The 24,013-nt window shown below is 44.1% G+C and overlaps 1 protein-coding gene across 8 annotated transcripts in view; it reads left to right on the top strand.

Annotated features, from left to right (window-relative positions):
- The window catches only part of LOC100770307 (probable global transcription activator SNF2L2), a 171,661-nt gene that overhangs the window by 139,027 nt on the left and 8,621 nt on the right, over positions 1-24,013 (top strand). For 3 of the 8 annotated variants that reach the window (XM_027406476.2, XM_027406472.2, XM_027406473.2), the window contains 2 exons: positions 8,285-8,502; positions 15,665-15,757. In XM_027406476.2, coding sequence (XP_027262277.1) covers positions 8,285-8,502; positions 15,665-15,757 — 311 coding nt within the window. Of the gene's footprint in view, positions 1-4,288; positions 4,553-6,401; positions 6,498-8,284; positions 8,503-15,664; positions 15,758-24,013 lie in introns of those variants that run through there. The other 5 variants (XM_027406477.2, XM_027406475.2, XM_027406479.2 and 2 more) reach the window with 3 other exon arrangements.

Genomic DNA, 24,013 nt, shown 5'->3' with positions numbered 1-24,013 from the left:
AAGACAAGGACAGGGGGAAGTTGCCCAACTTAGGACATGGCTGTCCAGGCAGCAGGTGTGGGGTATGGAACAGTTTCCTTTAGATTAAAGAATGCCCTGGAAGACAAAGACCTTCATCACTTAATCAAAATGATATGCACACGTGTGACTTGCTTTGGACCAATAGGTGTGCATTTCCATCACTGTGCTACAATTAAGCACTAATTCCCAACAATACATTTCAGTTGCCATATTGTATTAGTTAGCTGTGACAATATAACACAGCCTATAATTTAAACTGCCATAGGAACTTTTCTCAGCTCTGGGGACAGACCATGTCACATCAAGGTGTGACATCTTTGGTTTCTTCTGAGCCCCTCTCTGTCTTGGAGATGCTCTTCTGTTTTTCACATGACTGTCCCATGTGTACCTGTGTACAACAGTCATATAGGATCAGAGCCCACTAACACGACTTCATTTTACTCATTTTATTTTAATTGCCCCTCCAAAGGCCGTATCTTCAAATGCAGTCATATTCTGAGGTATTGGGGATTAGGATCCCAATCGATGGATTTTTAGACCATAACACCATGGGTGTAGCAGTTATGAATTGTTGTGTATAAAGTACAGATGTTGCTAGCCTTTCAGGTGTAATTCTGGCAGCAAATAGGAGGTAAGCCTCTGGTTCGGTGATGAGGCTCATTCCTCCTTTCAAATCCTGCAGCTGGTTTGTCTCTGTCTAAATGGCCATTGGCACACGGTGAGGCATACAAGTATTTTGCCTCCTCGTCTCCCAGTCATAAATGCGTGTGATATTTTACCAACATAGATCATCAAAAGAGAGGTTTAGATACTAAATGGTGAAAGTACAGAGTGAAGAAACAAGAAGTGACTCAGAAAGCGAAAGTGGTTGTGTTAAGAGATTTGAAATGGCCACAGCATAGTGAAGCATACAGGAGTTCTGGGCCCGTGTGGAGGTACCACACACCCCATTGCTATAAAAGTACAGTAAAGACATCTGAACATTATTTTTTTTCCATTTAAATGGCACTGGGAACAGGAGGCTACTTATGGCTGAAATTGAGCACACAATTTTAGATTGAAGACCACAATGGTAATAATTCCTGGAAAATTTGGTATTCAGGCAAAAGTAGAGAAGTTGGTTGATTTACAGAAGGAAAACTGTAATGACATAAAGGTTACTTATAGAAGGACCTCTTCTAAGAAGGGAGTGAATATGATCAAACCACACTGAATAAATTCCTCAAAGAACTACTACAAGTCCAAAAATAAAAACACAAAGAGCCTCAGTGGCCCTGTGTATCTTAAGATTTATTGGGGTTGAGGCTGGGGCTTTCCTTTCTCAGAAGGCCTCAAACTAGTACACTTTGATGTTGTTTTATGTATGTGTTCTCCTGCCTCCTTCTTGTGCCATTCATGAGCATCCTTTGCATCTGATGCAAGTAGAACAAGTGCCGCATTCTTAGCCCAGGCTCGTCTGTTACTTCATTGCTTTCATCCACAATGAGTGAGTGCAGAGACCAGAGAATTTGCCATGTGGTGGTAACATGTGATCCTGGATCAAGGCTCAGGAACTCATGGACTGCCTTGCCCAGCCCAGCCCAGAGAACCCTGGGAGAGGTGGTTTGGCTCGAGCCTTGCATTTATGAAGGTGTCTTGGAGTACCTTTCCTGTGTAACCTCCAAGTGTGGTTACAATCTTAATCATTGCAGTTTTCCTGTCGGTGTTCATATTGTTAACATTGCCCCCAGTAAGCAGTGGCTTTCTACCAAAATAACCCGCTGCTCCCTCTTGGTATTTCCTCGAAGGAGAAATGACCTAGGCCTTCTTGGAGAGCTCAAGGGAAAAATGGGCAGAGAGAGGTGTCTGCAGTGTGTGACTTGGTAGTGGCTTTACAAGTGGCCGTGGGATACAAAAGTTGAACTGCATTTCTTCTTGTTGGCTAGGGATCTCTCAGGGTGACAAATTCTCTCATATTCTTTTGTTCTGCCATGTAAGTTGGAGTGCTGCATGTGCCTGGCTATATAATTCAGTCTCAGTGATCTTAAGTGTTTGGTAGGGTCCTGGGGCCAGGCGTTTTGGAAACTTCTATCTATGAAAATTTATTCCTTAGTAGAGTGTTGAGCTCCAACCTGCTTAAGAGTGGGGTGAAGGGGTGTTTGAAATGGGTCATGGTATGTAGCACAGGGTGGCCTTGAATTTGTGATCGGCCTCCCAGATTCTGAGATTACAAGTATGTTATCACCATACTGTGCATGTGGATGGCTTCTTAGTGGATTTCATGGATTAAAGTAACTTTGCTTCTCCATATACTAATTTTCCTGTTGTAAATGCCACACTGAAATGATGTTCTTATAACCTCAGCTCCCACCTCACACCTACCCCAGCTCTTTAAATGGCCCCCAATACCACTGAAGCCAAGGAAACACCTTGGTTTGCTTTGCTCTAATAGTGACCCGAGGTTGTCGAACAGAAACTAGAAAACTCAACTGTACCAGAAATTCGGCAAGCCAAGGCTGCTTGCTTCCCATCTAGGTCTAGGGCCAGCATTGAACATTTAAGTCCAGTTCAGGGAGAATGGCAAGTTCAGTTGAGTTTCAAGTCGTCTGCCGATAAATGCCTGAAGTAAGCGAATGATTGCATGCCTTTAATCCCAGCACTCTGGAGCCTGAGGCAGGAGGATTGCTAGCTCAAGACCAGCATGGGCTACATGTCTACCTTCATCTTCAAATGGGGGTCTGCCTATATTGAGTGAATGCATCATCAGTACATTGTACCATCATGTGGGTAGGAATGCTATTTTGTGAGCTCCTTAGGCTTCAGATGAGCCGATCTCTTGACTATGTGAGGCATCTGTTAGCAAACAATTTGAGAACAGGTATGCTCTCTGTGTGTGGGTATTTTCTTACACCAGTGGGCATTTCCTCAAAAACAATGGATGGAGGGGATAAGTAGGTTTTCTTGAGAGGGTCCGTGGTCAATTGGGCAGGACAAGACTGAACGTGCCACCTATTGGGATACTGAAAGATTTGAGTTCCAATGGAAAGCTGCCAAAATGTCCCAGCAGTAGGCGTTTTGTGCTGAGGCTGTGGCAGCATGTGTGGACCTGCAGTGGCTGGGATATTTCTCCTCAATATGTAGAGGATGCAGCTTCTTTATGACCACTTTTAAAAACAGGGATACATATATAGAATGTTTGATTCCCATCATTTTAAGTGCACACATCAGTAAAATGAAGTGCCTTCAAAATCTTCTGCAGCTGTCGACACCAGGGCTCCTTTATGGTCCCTGACCCTGCAGCCCAGGTGACCACCGAGCTACTGTCCTGGGAATGGCAGCTCGCAGTATTTGTCCCTTTGTGTCTGGAGGATTTCCCTGGAGGGTATTTGGTTTTATGTACACCTTTCTTATGTCTTAAACCTTAGACATTGGTCCAAGTCCTAGGTCCAGAGTTCTGCAACCGGCTCTTACCACCCTGTGGAGGAAAGGCAAGGCCGCAGTTTTGTTGTTAGTATTTCATATTCCTATTTTAAGAATATGCCTCACAATGGAACTGTAAACTCTCTTTAAATTCTACATTTTGGTTGTTAGCATAACTCTTCAGGTTTGGGGATCGTGTCTGTGTTCTTAGTGCTCAGGGTCTTGGGGGCTGAAGGAGCCTGACTTAGCCTTTCAGGATTTTATCCTCAGTTTTGGAGATGAGTTGTCCCCAGAAAACACGGCTGTGTGTTTTTTTTTTTTTTCATAGGTTTTCTTCACATCCTTTCTTTAATGCAGAGCCTGGTCTCTCTGTCTCTGTCCCCCTCTCCCTGTCCTCCTCCTCTCTCTCCCCCCTCCCTCTCTCTCCTAGAGTCCCTAAAGAAGGAGCCTCCCCCACCAACACCCAGAGGGGGGGGGAAGAAATCCCTATCAGGGAAGGGGTACAGCAAATATCAGACCTAGTATCAGAACACTCTTTTTGTTTCGTTTTTGTTTCTTTCCATTTACCATCTATAGTCTAATGATCTCCAGAATTGCTGCTGCTTTCCATGTATCTAGAGACGGGTTGGGTCATGGTGAGGGGGCCCAGCCACACTGCCTGGTGCATTTGGAGAGGCAAGGGTGGGAACAATGGGCAGAGCGCCTTTTTGTTCACATGCCCCTGTTTACCTATTCACAATCGCAGCCGCTTGACTGTGATGGGCGGGGGTGGGGGGGGCTTGTCACGTGTAACTCCACCTCATCATCCCTCCCCCTACCCCCGCCTCTCTTACCCCCCGCCCCCCGGCTGAGAAGGAGCCTAATGCCTGCTTTCTAGACCTTCCGTCATTCAGTGGAAGATGTAGTTGGCGTGTGTCGGGATGACAGAGGGCCACGATGGAAGCCAGCACGTGTGGCTGATTACCGGGGCTGCCATGTGCTCGCAAGCCTCCTGTGTCTGCTCCAGAGCGGCGGCTGTTCCTGCATGGCCGCCTCCTGCCCGTCCTCGTCAGAACCGCTGCTTCTTAAGAATCATTGGAGAGCAAGCCTGTCCCTCCCTTGCTTGTGCATGCACATCCTGTTTCGTGAAAACGTATTTTTCTTTTGAGCAAAATTGAAAGAAAGAAAGGAGAGCGAGAAAGGAAGGGGGTGGGGGAAAGAAGGTTGCCATCCAGTGGAGGAAGGAGTAATTTCCAGCTTCATTCAGGGGAAAAAAAAAAAGCAAGCTTACACACACACACACACACACACACACACACACACACACACACACACACACACACACTCACACACTCACACGCAGGCTAAAGTATGCTTAACTCTTTTAACTTGGCTGGACCCTTTTAGCACCATATGGGGTTCTTTGTGACATCCGGAGCCAAATGAGTGCAGTGTGCCTTTAAGGAAAGAGGTACCTCACCAAACTTCCCCGTAGTTGTGCCTCACCATTTAGGTAGGGAAGGAAAGCGTTAATTTCTTATTTGTACACTTTTTTCCCCCGACTTCCTTCCTATTCACTTCATTAAATCTAGAGGCAGTTCAGCATGGGAGCCGTCTGTATGTTGAATTAGGGCTCGCACTCTTGCGCAACACGTCACCAGTCGGAAACTGGGGGTTTGCTCCTGAGATTTATTTCATTATTGTGCTGGTAAAAGGTTTGGAAGGGAATTCTTTCTGGGGGTAATACTTTTAGCATTGTGTAGCAAGTTTTTTGTTTTTGTTTTGTTTTGGTTTCTTTTCTTCTTCTTCTTCTTTTTTTTTTTTACCCACCCCCCTGCCCAGCTAAGTTGTCCGTTGAGCTAGCTTAAATAATATTTTTTTTTAAATCAGAGAAGCCCCCATAATTTCCCTTACATGCAGGAGAAATCTTAAGTCTAACTCTTGAAGTACGAAAAGCATTGGGAAATATGGAGGGAATTGATTTCCATTAGAAAAAGCCCCTTAGAAACCACAGAACCTGAATCCCTGATTTAGATGTGTTCCGGGTCTTTGGGGAGGAGGGAAGATTTTTGTAGCTCTCTGCATTCCTGCATAAAAGCCTTAATTTAAGGGGAATAATGGTCAGTACTTTGTGTGATCTCCTGTAACTCCAGAACCTAAATTTAATAAGAATCTGCAGTATTAGCAATTGTAATAAAAATTTGTGTGACGAGTTCTGTTTGTAATTTAATTTGTTTTCCCCTTCTTAGGTACTCAAAGACATAGAAATTTAAAACTCCAAATATCACAAGCTTAAGCTTTGTTCCCCTTTTTCCAGAATTAAGGGGGGAGGGATGGTTGGTTAGGGCAGAAATACTCTTTTCACAAACTTCCCCCCTCCTCATGGATCCCACTGAAAAGAAAAACAATGAAAAATTTTGCAGTATGAAAACCGAAAGTGAAGTGTCACAGTTATTCGGGATTTTTCTTTACAGAGAAAAATAACACTGTATTAAAATACAGGAACCTGAGAACATGCACAATGCTTTTACTTACATGCATCTAGTGGGGGGAGAATGGTTTTTCTCCTGTGTTAAAAATCGTTTTTAGACTGCTCCAAAACCATGCAGCATATCTTTTCTGAAAAAAAAAAAAAAAAAGACGACTAAGATGAAGCAAAAAATACAACAAAAAGCATATCTTGCTTTAATCTCTTAAAATACATTTGAATATTCATTTGTTTTCTTATTGGCTTAATTGTTAAAATGCAAGCAAGAATCAGAAACCACCTGAGCTAAAAATCTCTAATTCTGCCGCCTGGAATAATAAGGGGGGAACAATATGATAAGTAGTTGTCAATATTAAAACAGGCTGGAGGAAGAAGGCTTGGGGCCTGGTCGTAGGTAGAATGAAACAGCAGATTTGAGTATCCACAATCCTTCCAGTATTAAATTTTCAGTAAAATAAAATTACTTGTATATGAAAACATAGCCTTTCCCAGCTCTCTTTTTTTTCCTGATCAGCTGATGAAGAGACTAGCAGCTCGCTGCTTTGCTGGCTTGTTAATTTTATCCCCACTAACTGTGATTTCCGATAGCCGGCCTGCTGATAGTGGTAAGGTAAATATCCTTTTTCGTTGCCGTCTTGAAGATTCAGTAGAAACTACATCCCAGGCATGTGTAGGTGTGTAACACATCAAAAGCCGGTGTTCTCCGTATTTCTGTGTGCAACTGGGTGCTGGAGGAGAGCAGTACCATTAACTGTTGACAGGCTTGCATGCTGTATTTATGATTAGCATGTTCAGCCTACAAGAGACTCGGGACAATTTCTTTCTCTTCTCTTTGCTTAGCTGCAGTGTGTTTAGCTGTATAGTGGGTGTCCTGCTTTTAGGCAAATGAATATTAATGAAATAATGGGGAGCTTTTTTTTTTTCCTTTCTCCTTTTTCTTCATAACTCATCAGGTCTCGCCTCCTTCATAGTGGTTATCTGAACACTGTAGGATGGTGACGGAAATTGTCTTTTGATTATTAAGGCCTGGGCTCAGGTTGTCCCTTAGGATTCTGTCTGTGTGCATGTTGCTTCTGTGGATTAGCACATTGGAGAGAGTGCATTGAAACATTTTTTTTTTTTTTTTGATCCCACTGGCGTTTTTAACATGCCAGGTTGTTTTGTGTTCTGTACCAGGTTTTCTTCACAAAACCTTTCTTTTTCAGGAGGCATTGTACATAAGTGAAAGAAATTACGTCTGAGCTGTAATCACTCTTTATATTGATTGTTATACTCACATGATCATAAATATTAGCCATGTTTGGTGCTGTGGAGAAATGAAGGTAATTGCCTTATGATTAGAGCTCTTTCAGCTAGCAGAGGATTGATTAGCATTTATACAGTGGAGGCAATATAGAGAGGGCCGGAGGAACAAATAGCAGCAGCAGTTATTTGTGTGAGAAAGCAATCTCAAAATGTCATTTTAAGATTTTTTTTTTTTTAAAGAAAATTTCTTTTCCATGGTCAGATTTTCTTTTGTCTGTTTTTTCCCTTTTTTTTTTCTTTTTGTTCCCTTAATTTTTCTTATAAGTTTCGAGACTTACCAGGAAAAAAAAAAAAGAAAAGTTTGAACTTGTGGGTCCTGTCACGTGGATCTTTTAGCCTTTTCTGAACAGGTCCCCTTCACACCTGGCTGTTTTTATAGCTATTTTATTATCTTTCTGTATTAGTGCTGCTGGCTCTGGTTTAAAGCAAGCGTTTGCAGGTAATTGGGGGAAAAGTGTTTTTGCTGTTTGTGAGTGTGTGTTCTCTATCGGGTGATTTCATTGCGTCTACCAGGGAATGTGGCTTCATACTTCCCTCCTGCTTCCTTGTTTACTGATTTCTGCATTAGAACCAAAATCTGGATGGAATTGTTGATTTATGTTGTGAATCATGAATCAATTGATGTAAAACCTTAAAGGTCGGGGCTCTTGTGACTGCATAGATATATTCTTTGGGGATTATTTTGTTTTCTTCACTCACCCTGGTTTTTGTTTATTGTTACTGTCCTTATCAGTGATGACGCCTTTAGAATGTTTTGCTTATATTGAGATAAATTTCACGTGAATTGAGTCATTTTCAAGCACTTGAATATATAGATGCTTTAATATCTGCCTCTCTAATAATTAGGCCTTACAATATAAACTTAGGTTAAAGATGTGTTTTATCCAACATGGTAGTGGCTTTTCCTTTTTTTTTTTTTTTCTCCATTGATGACTGTTAACTTTTAGTTTTACTTTGTTAGTTAGTTTTATTTTATTCTAATTATTCAAGATATATGTATCTATACCCCTTACTATAAAGGTATGGGTATGTTTGTTTTGTTTATTATTTTCTTCACTTGAATTTTTTTCCTCCTTGGTTCCTGGTTTACAGGCCATCGAAGACGGCAATTTGGAAGAAATGGAGGAGGAAGTACGGCTCAAGAAGAGAAAAAGACGAAGAAATGTGGAGAAAGATCCTGTGAAGGAGGATGTGGAAAAGGCGAAGAAAAGAAGAGGCCGCCCTCCAGCTGAGAAACTGTCACCAAACCCCCCCAAACTAACCAAGCAGATGAACGCCATCATCGATACTGTGATAAACTACAAAGATAGGTGAGTGTGTGGCTCCTTCCCTTCTACCAAGCCCATGAGTGCTAAGAATTAAGACCTGCACTTGGCTTATAGGACTCTCTCTCTAATTTGCATTTTATGGCTTTTTGTCCTGGAAGATGTTGAGTTGCCTTGCACCCTTCGAAATGGCCACTGATGGTGTTTGTATGATGTTTCACCATGTGTGGTTTAAGATGGTGGGGAATGAGATTAGAGGACTTGTTAAAGGACTCTAAACCGAAAAAGGATTCTTCAGGAACTCTGTTGAGCGAGGTGGTGAATGAGCGATGATGAGATGAATTTTTTTGTTTTATTTGTTTTTGAAGTTGACACCATAGGAAAAAAAAAAAGAATTGCAGATGCATTTAAGGTAATCTTTTATGGTAATAAAGGATCTGCTTCCAGAGAAAGAGAGAGAGAGAGAGAGAGAGAGAGAGAGAGAGAGAGAGAGAGAGAGAGACACCTCTGAAAAATTGTTGTATTTCTCTCCTCCTAATGCTTGCATTTCTGTGAGCCATCTTCTCTCTTGTATTACCGCAGTATGTATTCAGAGGAGTAGTTCAGCAAATTCACTCATTCTTCATGGACCAATAAGAAGGCGGTGCTGGGCCAGGCAAGACCACTTTAAACAATGAATTTAACTATTTGGAAACTGAGGCAAAGACACTCCATACATTAGTCAACCCTATACTAGTTAACTAGTTGGGCCTCATTGGAGTTAGTTGATTTTGGTTACTTGCTCTGATTTCCTTCCAAGCAGTGGTATGTTCCTTTGAAAGCTGACTCTGATTTCCACGGGAAGCCGACATTTCTGCTCTCTCAATTGCCTGATCAGACAAGTCAGTTGTTAGAGACCTTCAGTTTTCACCAGGAACGCCTGTTGTTCTCTTCACCTGCTGAGTGGCCCACCACTCAGCTAAATTGTGATTTGGGGTCTTCATCATAGCTTTGATGTATTGCATGGCAGGCAGGAAGAAGTGGCTAGAAAGATTAAGTAGCATGAAAAGTAGAAGTCTTTCCACCAGGAGTTTTCGCTCTTCAGCCTTTCTGACCCATGTGGCATTTTCCAACAGTGATGTGGACAGGAGGAAAAAAGTCTATTGAGGAGCCAGAATTTCTTGTCCCTCTCAACCCATCAAGCCCCCTAGCTCCTGTACTTGCTAGTTTCAGTATTTTCTTTTTGAAAAAGGGTACATCCTTTTACATATTCTGAAGTGGCCACAAAGGGCATCCCCCATCTTCTTGAGTTTGGATTAACTGCTCATTGACAATCCAGGACGGAAATTTGACCCCAAGTCCACTCTTGACCTGGAGTAAACATGAATTTCTCTTTTATTTATTTATTTTGTCCAAACCAAGAGTTAGTAACTCTGAAGTTTCTGTTCACCCCCATTTGCATCTCATATCAACTTCTGCTGTGAGGAAATTGCAACTAAGTAGGGAATATTGCTCTGCACAGACCTCTCACTTTTTTTTGCTGTTCTGTCAGGAGAGTGTAACATCTGTTTCTCCAACCAGATGTACTTGAGCCTTTGGCAGGCCTTCCAGTATCAATCACATTGCTTGCTGATTGAGCCTGGGTCTGCTGGATCACTGAGAAGGGCTGAGAAAGTCTGTGAAGGTTTAAACGCTCCTGGGCCTTTGAATAGTGGCTGTTGGTTCCTTCTGCTTTAATCACCTATAGGGACATCACCTCATGTATCCAGAAGATTGTTTTGTTTGGCTCTGTATGGTTGGGGAGGCAAATTTATGAAGCTTCTGTTTCTTGACACCCCCCCACACACATTTGGAAAAACTTAAAAATCTGACAGCATTCTGCCCAACTTTCAGGGAGCGCGGTGTGTTGGGAGGGGTGTCAGCAGAAGGGAAGAAATGGCTGTTCTCTTCACCTGGTGGTCACAGGTGGTCTCAGCTGCCGCCATCCCTACCACCAATGTGGAGTCTGAGTTTCCTGTTGTTGACAGGTTGCATAGCTCATTTACATTGCCTAACTGCATTTGTGACATCCTGGTACACATGACTACAACAAACCCCGCCCCCAGAGCCCATTCCCAAATACAGACCTTTGTGAACAGAATTCCTTCATATCTGGGAAAAACAGAGCCCAGGGCTCACATCACAAGCTCCTTGAGCCTCAGCTGCCTCCATTTAAATCTTGACTCTGGTGTCACTTAGCTGGGGGATGCTTTACCTCCCCTGATCCTCAGTTTCCCGGTGTACACAGTAGAGCAATTCCTCCTTCCCCAGCCTGTAGCATTGCTGTCCTGGGAGGTTAATATAACCCCAGATTCCTTGAATAGTTTAGCGATTAATAATCAAACTTTCAGACTGTGTTCAGTTCATCAGGCAGGTGAAGGGACCTCCGAGCACTGTGAAGAAAGTGTCCTTGCTGATAGCGGTTTCCATGGTTTTTAGTTCCAGAAACAGAAAATGCAGTTTCACCGGAACTGACTATTGAGCATGTCTTTAGCTGTACTGTAGGCAAAGGGTATCTAAATGTTTTTAGGCATGTGGATATTCTGTGGTCCTTCCTCTTTTCCTGGCTCAATTTATGTATTTGCTTATTGGGTTCTCCTTCAAAAGTGCCCTGGTAAGATTCATTGTGCTAGCTCCTGCATTTTTAGGTACTTTCTGTAGATCACATGCTGCATTTCCCACCGCTGCATGACCCATGTATATTTCATGTTAGCGATCCTCTAGAAAAAGCAACTGACACTATTTATATTTTGTATTTCTCTTACCAAACTGGGTTCTCAAGTAGGAGGCGCTCAAATTAGGAGGGCCCTAATTAGATACAGTGTCGTATTTTTGGTTCCTTTTAGAAAAAACGCTACTGGGAAGAAAAAAAAATGTACATCCTTACTGTGGTGAGGTTTCTCTAGCATTAGAGTCAGTTACTAATACAGTAAGTAACTCAGCCCATCTCAAGGAGAAATGCCACCTGTACTAAACTCCGTCTAACGCCCCCATCCAGGGTTAGGGTTCCGATGGCCATGTAGCTGGGTAGGAAATTGAGTGAGACCTCCATCTCTATTTAAGAGATACTGAAGAAGAATAAATTAGGTCTCAAGAGCAATTGTGTAAAAGTCCTTGCATGATTCTGGGACAGATGTAGCTTGATATTTCCGTAAAGACTTAAGATAATTTAGGTGTCTATTTACTGCTTTGTATTCTAAAGCATGACAGTTTGAAAATGTGACCCAGAAGAGCCATCAGCTTTGTGCAGTTCACAAATGGATGACTGTTTGGTAGTGCAAGGCTGTGGCTAATAGTTCCTATCGTGTTATGTCTCCCAAATAGAAAACCTTTCTCTCAAGTCGCACTGAAGGCTTTGTTTTGACTTGGTGAGCATACTCTGTCTTCTGCTTGTTTTGGAGCCCTGTAATTCCCATCTCACCCTCTGTAATATTTAACCCAAAACACTCTGTTTCTTCTGAAAGGATTCCTCCTCCATTGCACCTGTACCTTTTAACAGCACCAAGAGATGCCATGGAGAATAAGGTGATGACTGATCTAGTAGAGCTCTTCCAGTCTCAGGAAACAGCCTTCAGTTAGAGGTTCGTAGGGATGAGCCTTGGCGTTCTGGGCTTTGGCTCTGCCCGGTCTGGTTTCCAGTGACTCAGATGCAGCAGCACTGGTGATAGAAAGTCCTCCAGCCTGCAGATACACATCACACACGGGACACAGTTTGGAGTGGGGGAGCTTCTTGACGCTCCCTGCAGAACTGCCTTAAATACGGTGCTCCTTGCCCATGTTAAAATCCTGTCCACTGAGTTTTGGTTATTTATTCTACAAAGTCTTCAGAGATGAACCCGGTCTCCTTTCAAGAGATGTTCTTTTAGAGTGGTTATAAACTGGCCTACCCCCCCCCCAGGTCTGCATCCTTCAGGTAGAAACACCCCCCATTTATTTCCTGAGTGACACTTAGACCCCTCCTTAGACACGTTTGAAACATGCACCCAAGAGTTCCCGCTGTGCTCTGAGAGGATGGGGTAGCTTGCTTGCTTATTCTGGACACCAGCGTTCTGTACACGTGACTCCAGAGTGACATTTTTTTTTTTTTTTCAGCATTCTTATCACAGAGCCAGTTGATATGGGACAGGTGACACTCACACCATACATGTCTTTTCTCTAAAACTGCTAAGGTTAGCCTTGAGCTAAGTAAGGGTTACAGTCCAACCATAATATACTGAGTGCATCTCCATCTTGAAGTGTTTGTTCTCATCATTAATGTTACTTTTTTAAATTTTTTGAACAAGTATTTTCTTGTCTTCCTGAGGATTTTTATTTGTTGGGTTGTTGTTGTTGTTGTTGTTGTTTTTTAAATAGATATGACATAAACTATTGCTGAAATGTTTGTAAAGGAACCAGGACAGGGCTCTGTGACATGCCCTTGCCAGCAGTGCAGGTTGATGTGAATATATTGACCAGTAATCTTTGAAGCTGGTCAAGTGCCGTTGAACTCATGTGGCTGAGCTTTCATGTCACCCACATTCATCTGTCCCTTCTCAAGGTTATCAAGAAAGACTAAAACCGAATACACCATGTTGGTAGCCTTTCCCATCTATCAACCTAGAAACCCTGCTGAAAAAGTGAAATGAGGTTAGCCTGCCTGCCATGGCTTTTTCAAAGACACCCCCTGCTAGTACTTAGTGATGTTATTTATCTTTGCTAAATAGCCCCCTGGCCTCTGAGTAATTCAGTGTAGGTTCTCAACAAGGGTCAACGTGAAGCCTTACAGTCTCGGGTTTCATTTCTCATTTCAAAACAGGGATATTTGCTGCTCTCCAACCTCTGCCTCCATTCCCACTGTCTGTGATTTCCTATGTATTGTTAGCAGAAGCATTCTACACTCTTTCAGGATGTAATTAGTTTGCAGCTGGTCACTTGAACTCTTTTGAAGCACCTTGATATGTTCTTTGAAAAAAAAAAATCAACTCTCCTATCAGAAGCTTTTGCTGTTTTTACTACACCTTGCTTTTCAAATCGGTGTTCTCATCCCTGAAGAATTTGGAAACAACGGTGTATGGTGTGCACACATGTTAACCAGAACTGCGAGGCTGAGGCACAAGGATATCCACTTTGAGACCAGGCTGGGCAACATAATGAGACCCTTTCTCAAACAAACAAAACTAACAATAATGGTGACTAAAGGGCAAACCCCTCCCCCCAAAAAATTCTAAGAATCTAGAAGCAGAATGTGCATTTATACATTGATTCTTTTTAAAAAAGCCTTTCTTGTTCACTGTATATGTGATTTGAAGATGAATGTCTTGAAGGTACATTCCATGAGACCTGACATCTGCATAGGGTGTGGACCTCAAGTCCAACTCAGAAGGTGGCATGAAGCAGTGGTAAAGGTGGGAGGTTCTGCTTGGCTAGTCTGATCCGAGGCTATGGTGCTACCATACAGTTCAGGAGGCAAGGCAGGAAATGGCAGCTATGTATCTCCTACCTCCCCGGACATGCGTTCCCCTCACCGTTCCAGTTTTAATAAGCCCTTAGTGATAAATTGATTGATGGTACAAGGCTCCACTTGATCTGAATTTAGTGCTTTTGGCATCGGGGAAATCATCTACCCATCCTGGAAATGTTCCTTGGGCTGTTTTCAGTTCCAGGGATGGACTGCTCAGTCTAGCCACAGGGTCCTCATTCCAGGTCCCTCTCTGGCCTCCTTCCCATGCAGGGAAGACCGTGTTTGCTGCTGATGCAAAGTAGAGAAGGCAGGGTCAGGAGAGTCCCACTATACCAGAGTGCGCTGAGGTTTGGTTTTTTTTCTTTCTTTCTTTTTTTTTTTTTTTTGAGGAAAACAGTAATCACAATGACAATTTTCTGAAAACAAACAAAGGAAACACCAGGCAGTATTTCTTTACATCATCATAACACTTTTGAAAGGATATGGCATGTTCTAAACCCAATCACAATTGTCTTTGTTTAATCACTACCTACACTGTGTCAACATCATCAGCCCTAAGCCCCAAATATGAAACAATAGAAGTCTCCCCTTCCATACCTCAGTTCTAACACTCAGATACAAAGTTCTCTCCCAAACACAGTGTCTCCAAGGCAAGCGTCCTCCTGCCTCTTCACACACTGTCTCCATGAGCCCCTGAACCCCCTGGTCTGGAACAGCTGCCTTTTGTGTGGGAGGTCAGCCTCTTGTGTCTTACTGTCTTGCCTTCTTCCTGAGGCATATAGCTAATCACATCTTCCTGTTCTCTAAGAGCTTCCAGACTTCTGGCCTTGGGAAAGTAGGTTTCCATGTTCTGAACCTAGCAACCTTTCTGTTTTGTTTTCTAGCGTGGCCCTTTCTGTTCTCACTTGGACTTTAGTCATTCTAGTTAATGATGTGTATTTGGAGTTCTGCATGCACTTTCATACCCCACTGTGTGGTATATGCTGACCCTGTCCAGTTACCTCCTACTCTGGGTGAAGCAAGCAGTCAGTGTCCATGCTGCAGTGGGATAGCGTGGGTTTGCCACAGGAGGCGGCTGGTTTGATCTAGAGACTAATCTGATGGGATGGAGGGCTTCCCCCGGTGTTACCCACCTGTTTACCCTTCCTCCTTCGCCACCACACAGAAGGTCGCCTATGTGTCAGTGTCCAAAATTCTCAGATAACCCTCAGATAGTGGCCCAACTTCATTGGCTGTCAAGAGCACTTGTTCAGTGATCTGTTGAAAACAAGAGATCGGGAAACAAGCGCCTAGGTTGTGACCAGAATACAGGCTGCTGCGTGGAATCCATTCATGTGGTGGGTGCTGTGACCAAAACCACCTTATCCAGTTCATAGTCAGGCGCTGTCTTGGTAAGTATGATCCCTATTGTACAAATGTGAGGCCAAACAAGACTAACACACCCGGAGCATGGCTTCTCATTCTCCACTGCTTTTGGAACTACGAACGGGACACCGTGTGTGGATGGAAATGGAACAGGGGAGCAGGGAGACGCAGAAAGGGCCCTAAAATGTTAGGAAGCTATGCTCCAACCCCCATCACATTGGAGAAATGTGTGTCATTGGAGCATGATACCTTGTGTGGTCTACTCAACCAGGCTGACTCCCAGTGAAATCAATTGCTCCAGGTCGCCCAGCCCGAGAGGAAGGAGCTGGGCTGGGAGGAGGACCCAGGTCTTCTGACTCTAGTGTTCTTTTTACTCTGCCACAGGTGTAACGTGGAGAAGGTGCCCTGTAATTCTCAGTTGGAAATAGAAGGAAACAGGTCAGGACCTGCCTTGTATCCCCATGTCTCTAAACACAGGTATCCTTTGGTACACAAAGCAAGTGGATGCGTAGACTTGGTCTTTGGAAACAAATTGATCTAGGATGCAGGCACACATACTCTTAAACACCTGCCATGCTTTTGAGGTTGCAGTGCGGTGTGCTCACCCTGCAAGAGCCCACCTGCACATGCATGTCTTACAAAGGTGGCAGGAATCATCTGGAAGCCTGCCCAGCCTGCAGCACCTCAGAGGTAGGTCTCTGCCTCCTCTGCCCCCCTTCGGCCCCTCATCCTGGTGTGTGTCCGATGCACCATGTAACTCTGTGCTGCCTAGGTGTGGCAGCTTAACGCCAAGCACTCCAAGCACTCGAGGAGACCTGATGTGTGTGGCATGAAGTTGAGTGCATGTTCATACCGCTCTGCATCCTGGACTTGATTGCAGTGGGCATGGGGGTTGGAGGGGCAGGTGCTTCTTGCATTTACTCCTGAGTGTGTGCTGGGCTGGATTTCAGAGTGTGACCTTTGAGCCTCCCCTCATGGTGAGTCCTAAGCTTCCTCGGCCAGTCTCTCTAACTTCATGTGCCTCTGCTTCAGCTGGCTGGAAATAGGAAGTGCTCTTTCCCTAAAGACGCTAGCGTATGATGGTGCTGGTTGATGGGAGATGGATGGGTGTGATGCACAGTTAAGAGTTATCAGTACATTTAGTGTGATATGTTCCTTCCTTCCAGTCAAGCTGACTTGTTCAGATTATTGCTGTAGTGCTTTTGCTGTATTTCAGAATGAACAGATCCTGATCTGTGGCCTTTTAAAATAAGGACTTAAACACGTGTCTGTAGAGACGAACCTGGGGCCAAATTGTTGGTTCTCAGCAAGCAGTGTCCAATCCTAGAAAGCACACATGCCACAGTGCCTGGCGAGCACCGCCAGTTATGCTCTGTTTCTAGCATCAGGAGAAAAGAAGGACTCAGGAGGCCTTGAACCCACACTGTGTCCCTAAGAGTGGGCTGTTTTCATAATAAGGTTACTTGAGTGTACCTAGAAAGGGCAAAGTGGGGGTTAACTGTCTGAGTTCCTTTTCCCTTTGCTCCTACCCCTCTCCTTCATCAAAGCAGTCACATGACCATGAAAAAGTGGATTAATGACTTTAAAGGCTACTGCAAACCCCTGATGTCATGCCTGGGCTTTCTGAGGGTAGAGAATATAACCTTATGCAGTGGGAACCTAGATAAATCTATTTTCAGTAACTACACATTGAAATGGCCGTTTCCAGAGGTTAGAAGAGGCTTGGCTGGCTTGCTTCCGTTGGGGGAATCTTTGGAGTTGGTGTCCTCCCATACTGTCCCCTGTGCGTCCTTGTCCCCTAAGCCTGAGCTAATTGTGTGGCATTTGGAGTTGTGCTGTGATAAACTAACCCTTCTTTAGAGCAGTTGCTCAAAAATCCTTTCCGTTCAAAAGCCCAAGGTTTTCCGTGTTAGTCTTTGTGTAAGTATTGAAAATGGGCAAGTGTGGGGGGGAGTAAACTAGATTGCCTTACAGCACTGTTAGAAGCAGGTATGCCAACAAGTCGTACAGACTCCTAGTGTGACGAGGGGAGGGACAGTGAGACTAGGAATACCTCCACTTGGCTTGTGTGTGGCACTGGGATTGGGTTGGAATGAGCCTGAGGGGTTACAGTGTACAAACCAAAGTACTCAGTAGTGTGGGCATGAGCAGCTGTGGGAAGGAGGTGTGGGTAAGCAGACTGCTTCTAGAGACCATGTGTCCCTGTGCAGCTAGACTTCCCTGTAGGAAGCAGCAGAACAGACCCGGAAGGCTATGTGTGAACTCCAAAGTGAAGGACTTGAGTGTGGTCCTGAAGAGCTCCAAGGCAGCGTCTGTATCATTGCAGTTGATTGTCGGGTGTCCCATGTTGAGGACCCAGATGGGGCCAGCTGGGCTCCTGCTAAAGAGGGTGCAGTGGTCAGTGTGTGCTGTGGGTGGAGGGATGGGTGCTGTCCACAGAGGGACCTGGCTATGCTGTAACACAAAGGAGAGTCAAGAGAGGATCATAGGCCACGTTGCATGTTCATGCTGGGCTAGGGCCAGCAGTCTGATATCATGCTGAGATGTGGAGTGAATGAGGCATGTTGGAGGGGGTGTCAAGTTAGAATGAGTTACAGGGGTGTTGCTAGGTGAAGGGGGAACACCATTCTGATAAGGCGTGGTACTGGGGAGGACGATGGCAGAATACACTCTCAGAATGCCTGATAGACTTCAGCAGACGTGCTCTGAGGTGGGATCCTCGGAGCGCTTGGTTCTGCTTCCTGCATGGTGAATGAAGATTCTAGGAATGTAGGTGAAAGGAAAGTGGGGTATACATGTGGCAGTATGTATACACACTTCTGCATACGTGTGTGTGTGTGTGTGTGTGTGTGTGTGTGTGTAGCAACCCAGACCCACAGACTCCACAACAGGACACTTAAGTCCTCTCCATGGCTGTTAACAGCCCTTAATGTCATGATTATAACATTAGTATTGACTGCTCTTTCAGAACCAGCCAACAAATTCTTTTAGACAAAACCTATTTTTAGCAGCCTTGGCATTAGGCGTTCTGCATTTCTTTAAATGGAGGAGGAGGAAGGCTGCTAGAATGGCTGCCGTGCCCAGACATCCTTGCTTTTAGAGGCTCCAGTCAGATTCCAGAAGAATTACCATGAAATAGCACCATGACTAGGTGGATGCATTTAGGCAAAATTCAAGTTCTAGGTGCTGAGAAGTTCCTCATTCCCTGCCAGCTCCTTTGGCCCCCACACAGTGCTGCCAGTTGTCTCAGGGACTGGCTAGTGAGGTCATAGCTTGATGTTTAGTCTGTGAAAATGTCTCCTAGAGCAGGACTTCCAACTCTCATCTCCCAGCTCTCTTAGAGATACCCAGTCCAGCTACAGAACTGGGGTGGGAGGTATCGCTGTGACCTGTGAAGTCAACAGTCTAATTCTCTTTAGCCCAGTGTTTCCCAGACTCATGTGTTCAGTGAACTCTCCTTCTAGGAATCACTGTTAATGGCCCTATAAGTTGGTGTGCTCCAGCACACTCTGAGCAATACTGAGTTAGAGCTCTGATACTTCATTTAGAAGGTGTGCAGATAAATGTGGGTTCTGGTGTCTCTCTTCACCCTCATCACAAATACCGCTGACGCAAGTGTTGCTGGCGCACGCTGCTGTGACTCCTGGTGATGTGATACCTAACAGTGCTCACCTAGTTATACCCACATACAGAAGACAGCTCATTTGCTCTATTTGCTTTCTATGGAGGTATAGAAGTTTCCTGGTTGTGCTTTGTTTTGTTATTTGTAAACATGGTACAAGCTAGGGTCGTCTGAAAAGAGGGTACCTTGATTGAGAAAATGCCTCCATAAAATAGGCTTTCAAGCGGGCTGTGGTAGCACATGCCTTTGATTGGGACACGGAGGCGGATCTCTGTGAGTTCGAGGCCAGCCTGGTCTACAGATCAAGTGCCAGGAGAGGCTGCAAAACTACACAGAGAAATCCAGTCTCAACAAAACAAAACAAAATTGGCATATAGGTAAGCCTGTGAGACATTTTCTTGATTGATGATTAACATGGGAGTGTCCAGCTTGCTGGGGCTTGTGCCACCCCTGGGCAGGTAGTCCTGGAGTGTATAAGAAAGCAGGATTATCTGGACAATGGTGGCATACTCCTCTAATCCCAGCTCTCAGGAGCCAGAGACAGGCAGATCTCTGAGTTTGAGGCCAGCCTGGACTATAGAGTGAGTTCTAGGACAGCCAGGACACAGAGAAACCCTGTCTCAATAAAAAAAAAAAAAAAAAAAAAAAAAAAACAGGGAGAGATGGGGGGATCAGGCTGAATAAGCTAGTAAGAAGTATTTCCCCATGACCTCTGTTTCAGTAACTGCCCTCAGTGATGAAATGCAACCTGAGAGGTGTGTGTAAGATGAAATAAACCCTTTGCTTCCCAACTTGCTTTTGGCCATGGTGTTCTAGCACAGCAACAGAAAGCAAATTGAAGACAGAGGCCCCCCCCAGCTTCCATCATTACTCTGGCCCTACCGGCCTTTTCTTCCTAGAAGGCTCCAGGCCAACACCGACATGAATGACCCCTCAGGAAGAGGAAGGAACCCCCATTGGAAATAGCACAATGTGTCCTTTTACAGAAATGACACTGTCTTCAAACTCAATTCCGTGAACATTTTCATTAGAAAATGGATTGATATTGAAGATAGCAGATATTGAATGGATTTTATGTACATGAATGTGTTCATTGGACGGATGTGTCTCATTCCAGAGTTTACCAAAATGGCCCTCAGACTCGTGCTACTATCCACCCATTTAAACCAAGTAGTATCTGAGCCTTGGGCTTCTCAGGTAGACAAACATTAGATTTTGTTTGTTTCTAGAAGGTTTGTGTCACAAATCAACCAAAAGTTTTAAAGCATGTTTACCATACAAAAGTAAAGACATTATACAGGATCAAAGGGCAGAATACTGAGAAGGCAGAGAGTCAGTCATCCTTGTATTTTGAAAGGATGGCATCTCAGATTTCCAGGAGGAAATGGTGAAAGCAACAGGAACTGGCAGGCTAGGGATATGACAGGCCAGGGAGGTGGCAGGCCACTTAGCTGTCAGGCCAGACAGAGGGAGGTGAGAATTCATACCTTTTCTTGTTATTATGAAATGTCAAGTGAGAAAAAAATGTGTAGGGAACTAGATGGCCTCTGTCAGTATTTCTAAAAGTCAAGTGATAGGTGGTAAATCTAGTAGAAATGTCTCAAGATGCCTGTCAAGAAAATACAAAAGCTGGACATGGTGGTCCATGCCTGTAATTCTGGTACCCAGGAGGCTGATGCAGGAGGATTGAGAGTTGAAGGCCATCAAAAATATAAAATAAAGAAAATATTTGCAACTGTATGTCCTTTTCCAAGTGTCCTTGGTAGTGGTAGATACTTAAGTGCAATCCATTCTTATGGTTGCAGTATCTCAGGTAAAGTTGTCATGTAATTATTCTGTTTATTCATATTTTTTATTGGTCAAATTTAAAGGAGTCAGTATGCTGTTCATTTCATAGAAATCAAAGCTGCCCATGTGACAGTGTCACTTTGTTAGGGAAAATAAAATGTGATTCTTGATCTCCAGCACACTTTTGGACAAGGTAGCGCCAGCAAAGCATTGAGACCCACTTTGTGGGTGTCCTGCTTCAGAGTTGCATTGGATTATAAATCCTGTTGCAGAATATGTTTCTCTGAGTGCAAAATTGTCCCATATCTTCTCCGAGCTCTTTCTTCTAGGCTTATTTCAAAACTTATAGGACAGACTACACTGAGAAGTTTATAGCCTCTGGGTGTTTTTTTGTTTTGTTTTGTTTTTAATTCCATAACCAAAACCCTTCCCTGGTTCTTTTAAACCACACAGCCTTAGATTCCTTAGCATCCCATCACTGACCTTTCGGTGATGATTAAACATCCTGGGCTGTTTGACTTAAATTATTTTAAGTTATCCTACCATGACCATCTTGAACATCTTAATCTGTTTTACATTTACCTATGTTCATGTTCATTTACATATATTTTGTGTGTACATGCTGTGGCACGAATGTGGAAGTCACAGGACAACTTATGGGAATTGGCTCTCTCCTTCTACTATTTGGATCTGGATGTGGAACTAACATCATTTGGCTTGGTGGTATGTGTGGGTACTGCCGAGCCATCTTGGCCCCATGGAGGCAATAATAACTAGAACAGCATCAGAGTGCCACTGTTCCTGGACTGGATGAAGTCAGGTGGTGATGCTGAGCAAGGGCCTGGCTTCCTCACACAGCAGCCTCATTTGTGAGGAAGGTGGTATAGATATCTGTATTCTCCCTTGATATGTAGGGTAGTTTTAACAGCTCCCTACCCAGCTACTAGAAACAAAAGAACATCTCATACTGATTGTATGGCACCAGTCACGGCTCAGTAAGAGGCCCAGACAAGAGAGCTCACTAGTGACTGTGGTATGCTCATGGCTCCTGATTAATACCTGGCCCAAATTCTGGGGTCCCTTCAATCCGGGAACAGCTGTGATCTTGAGAAGTTTATCAGTAGTGTATATGAAGCTCCCCCAGGAAGCTGGGGAGAAAGCAACATTTCTCACCTCCTGCCATGATAGGTCTGTCATTCTAGTTTCTAGGCTTTCTTCCCAAATTACTTCCTATGTAGGATACCCTCAGAACTGCAATAATTTCCCTATGCCATCCCTCCAACCCCAAGTGGGTGTCCTAAATCATAACTTCATTTTTCTTCTTTCTTTCTTTCTTTCTTTCTTTCTTTCTTTCTTTCTTTTCTTTTCTTTCTTTTTTTGTTTTTTTTGTTGTTGTTGTTGTTGTTGTTGTTTTTTGAGACAGGATTTTTCTGTGTAGCTTTGGAGCCTATCCTGGCACTCTCTCTGGAGACCAGGCTGGCCTCAAACTCACAGAGATCCGCCTGCCTCTGCCTCCTGAGTGCTGGGATTAAAGGCGTGCGCCACCAATGCCAACAGGACTTCATTTTTCTTATGAAGTAAGCCATAGTTTTTCTTTTGTTGCTTAAAGTAAACAAGACTTATTTTGGCTTCAGGTGGTTCTCTCTTTTCCACTACTATTTAAGTCAACTGATCAGCTTTGTCAGATGGAAATACAGGCTAGGGATGTAGCTCAGCTGGTAGGGTATTTGCCTTGCATGCTCATAGCCCCAGATTTGATCCCCAGCACCCCGAGAACCAACCAGATATAGGTTTAATCCTTGCTCTTCAGAGGATCAGAAGTTCAAGGTTAACCTCAGCTCCATAATAAACTGGGCCAGTTTTGTCTACATATGAGGCTGTCTCAAGAAAAGGGGTGGAGGAGGGTCATAAAAACAGGGGAAAATGCCCAGCTTTATCCAGTGTCAGACTTAATGCTTTGGACTTCAAAGGAATCATTGGAAGACATGACAGCCAGCCATTCTTTTAAAAGGAAGGTATTTCTAAGCAAGTTGGTCTAAAGCATATGTCCTGTGGTACCTAACAGGTAAATTTCCCGATGACACATAACAAACTAAATCTCAGCAATGTGCCCATGTGCACCTTGCATGCAGGGTTTCCAAGTCCCGTTTCTGGGTGGAGCACGGTGCTTCTGTCCATACATATGACATAGCCAGCATATCCCCGTGTCCATTTACCTGGGTAGACAGTAAAGTGCTTGCCACCAGCTCCTGTAAGCCCCGAGTTCAGGGGGATCTTTCTCTTCCAGCTCCAGCCCTGTATCCTTGTTGAGTCATACATCTTAGTGTGAGGTAGATCGATGTGCAGAATGGGTGCAAAAAGCTGTCTGTGGACTCAGGGAAGGAGTGTCACTTTTGCCACAGGAAGTAGTGTACTCAATAATGTATACTTAGGCATTAATTTGCATAAATTAACATAATGAAAACTACCTAGGGTAGGATAAAGGCTTCAACAGAAACAGGCCACCTTCTCCAAACCATTCTATAATTAGTTCATTTTTCAGGTGACTTTATTTTTTGTTTGTTTAAACCTATACTTTTTTTGGGGGGTAGGGGTCCGTTAACTGTTGCAGTCCTTCCAAAACTGTTCTGTTATCCCAGTGCATTTTATAGGTCTTCAAGTGTTAAACATTCTCCAGGTCACATGAAAACCCCAGCTGCCCAAGCCTAGATCTCACGTTCCTGGGCTGCCACCAAGCCATTGCCCTGGAAGGGAAGACAGGGCAAGATTGAACAATAGAGCATGCTGGAATCCTGTGGGAAGGAGAGAGGATTCTGAGAAGGGTGGTTCGGAAAGTTAAACACAAGTAATATTCAGGTGACAGGACTCCACTTTCATGGAGAATGGGTCTTGATTGTGGGAGGGTTATAAACTGTTTGAAGGGGGATGGATTTCAACCAGAACTAGCAATACCTGTAATCCTAGGCAGAAGGACTGCCATGGGTTTGGGTGTCCTCGGGCTTTGGAGTGGATTCTATCTCACCGCCTCTAGCACCAGATACAAGAAACCAGTCTCTCTCTCTCTCTCTCTCTTCTCTCTCTCTCTCTCTTCTCTCTCTCTCTCTCTCTCTCTCTCTCTCTCTCTCTCTCTCTCTCTCTCTCTCTCTCCTCTCTCTCTCTCTCTCTCTCTCTCTCTCTCTCTCTCTCTCTCTCTCTCTCTCTCACACACACACACACACACACACACACACACACACACAGGGATTTTCCCAAAGAGAAAGAGACTGTTCTGCTGGACAGAGAAGCTGTTAGTAAAACAACTGGGGCATTTGGCCACACCCTGG

Source organism: Cricetulus griseus, chromosome 3 (genome assembly GCF_003668045.3).
Source record: "Cricetulus griseus strain 17A/GY chromosome 3, alternate assembly CriGri-PICRH-1.0, whole genome shotgun sequence".
Classification (NCBI taxonomy): Eukaryota; Metazoa; Chordata; class Mammalia; order Rodentia; family Cricetidae; genus Cricetulus; species Cricetulus griseus.
This window is presented reverse-complemented; position numbering and strand designations above follow the sequence as displayed.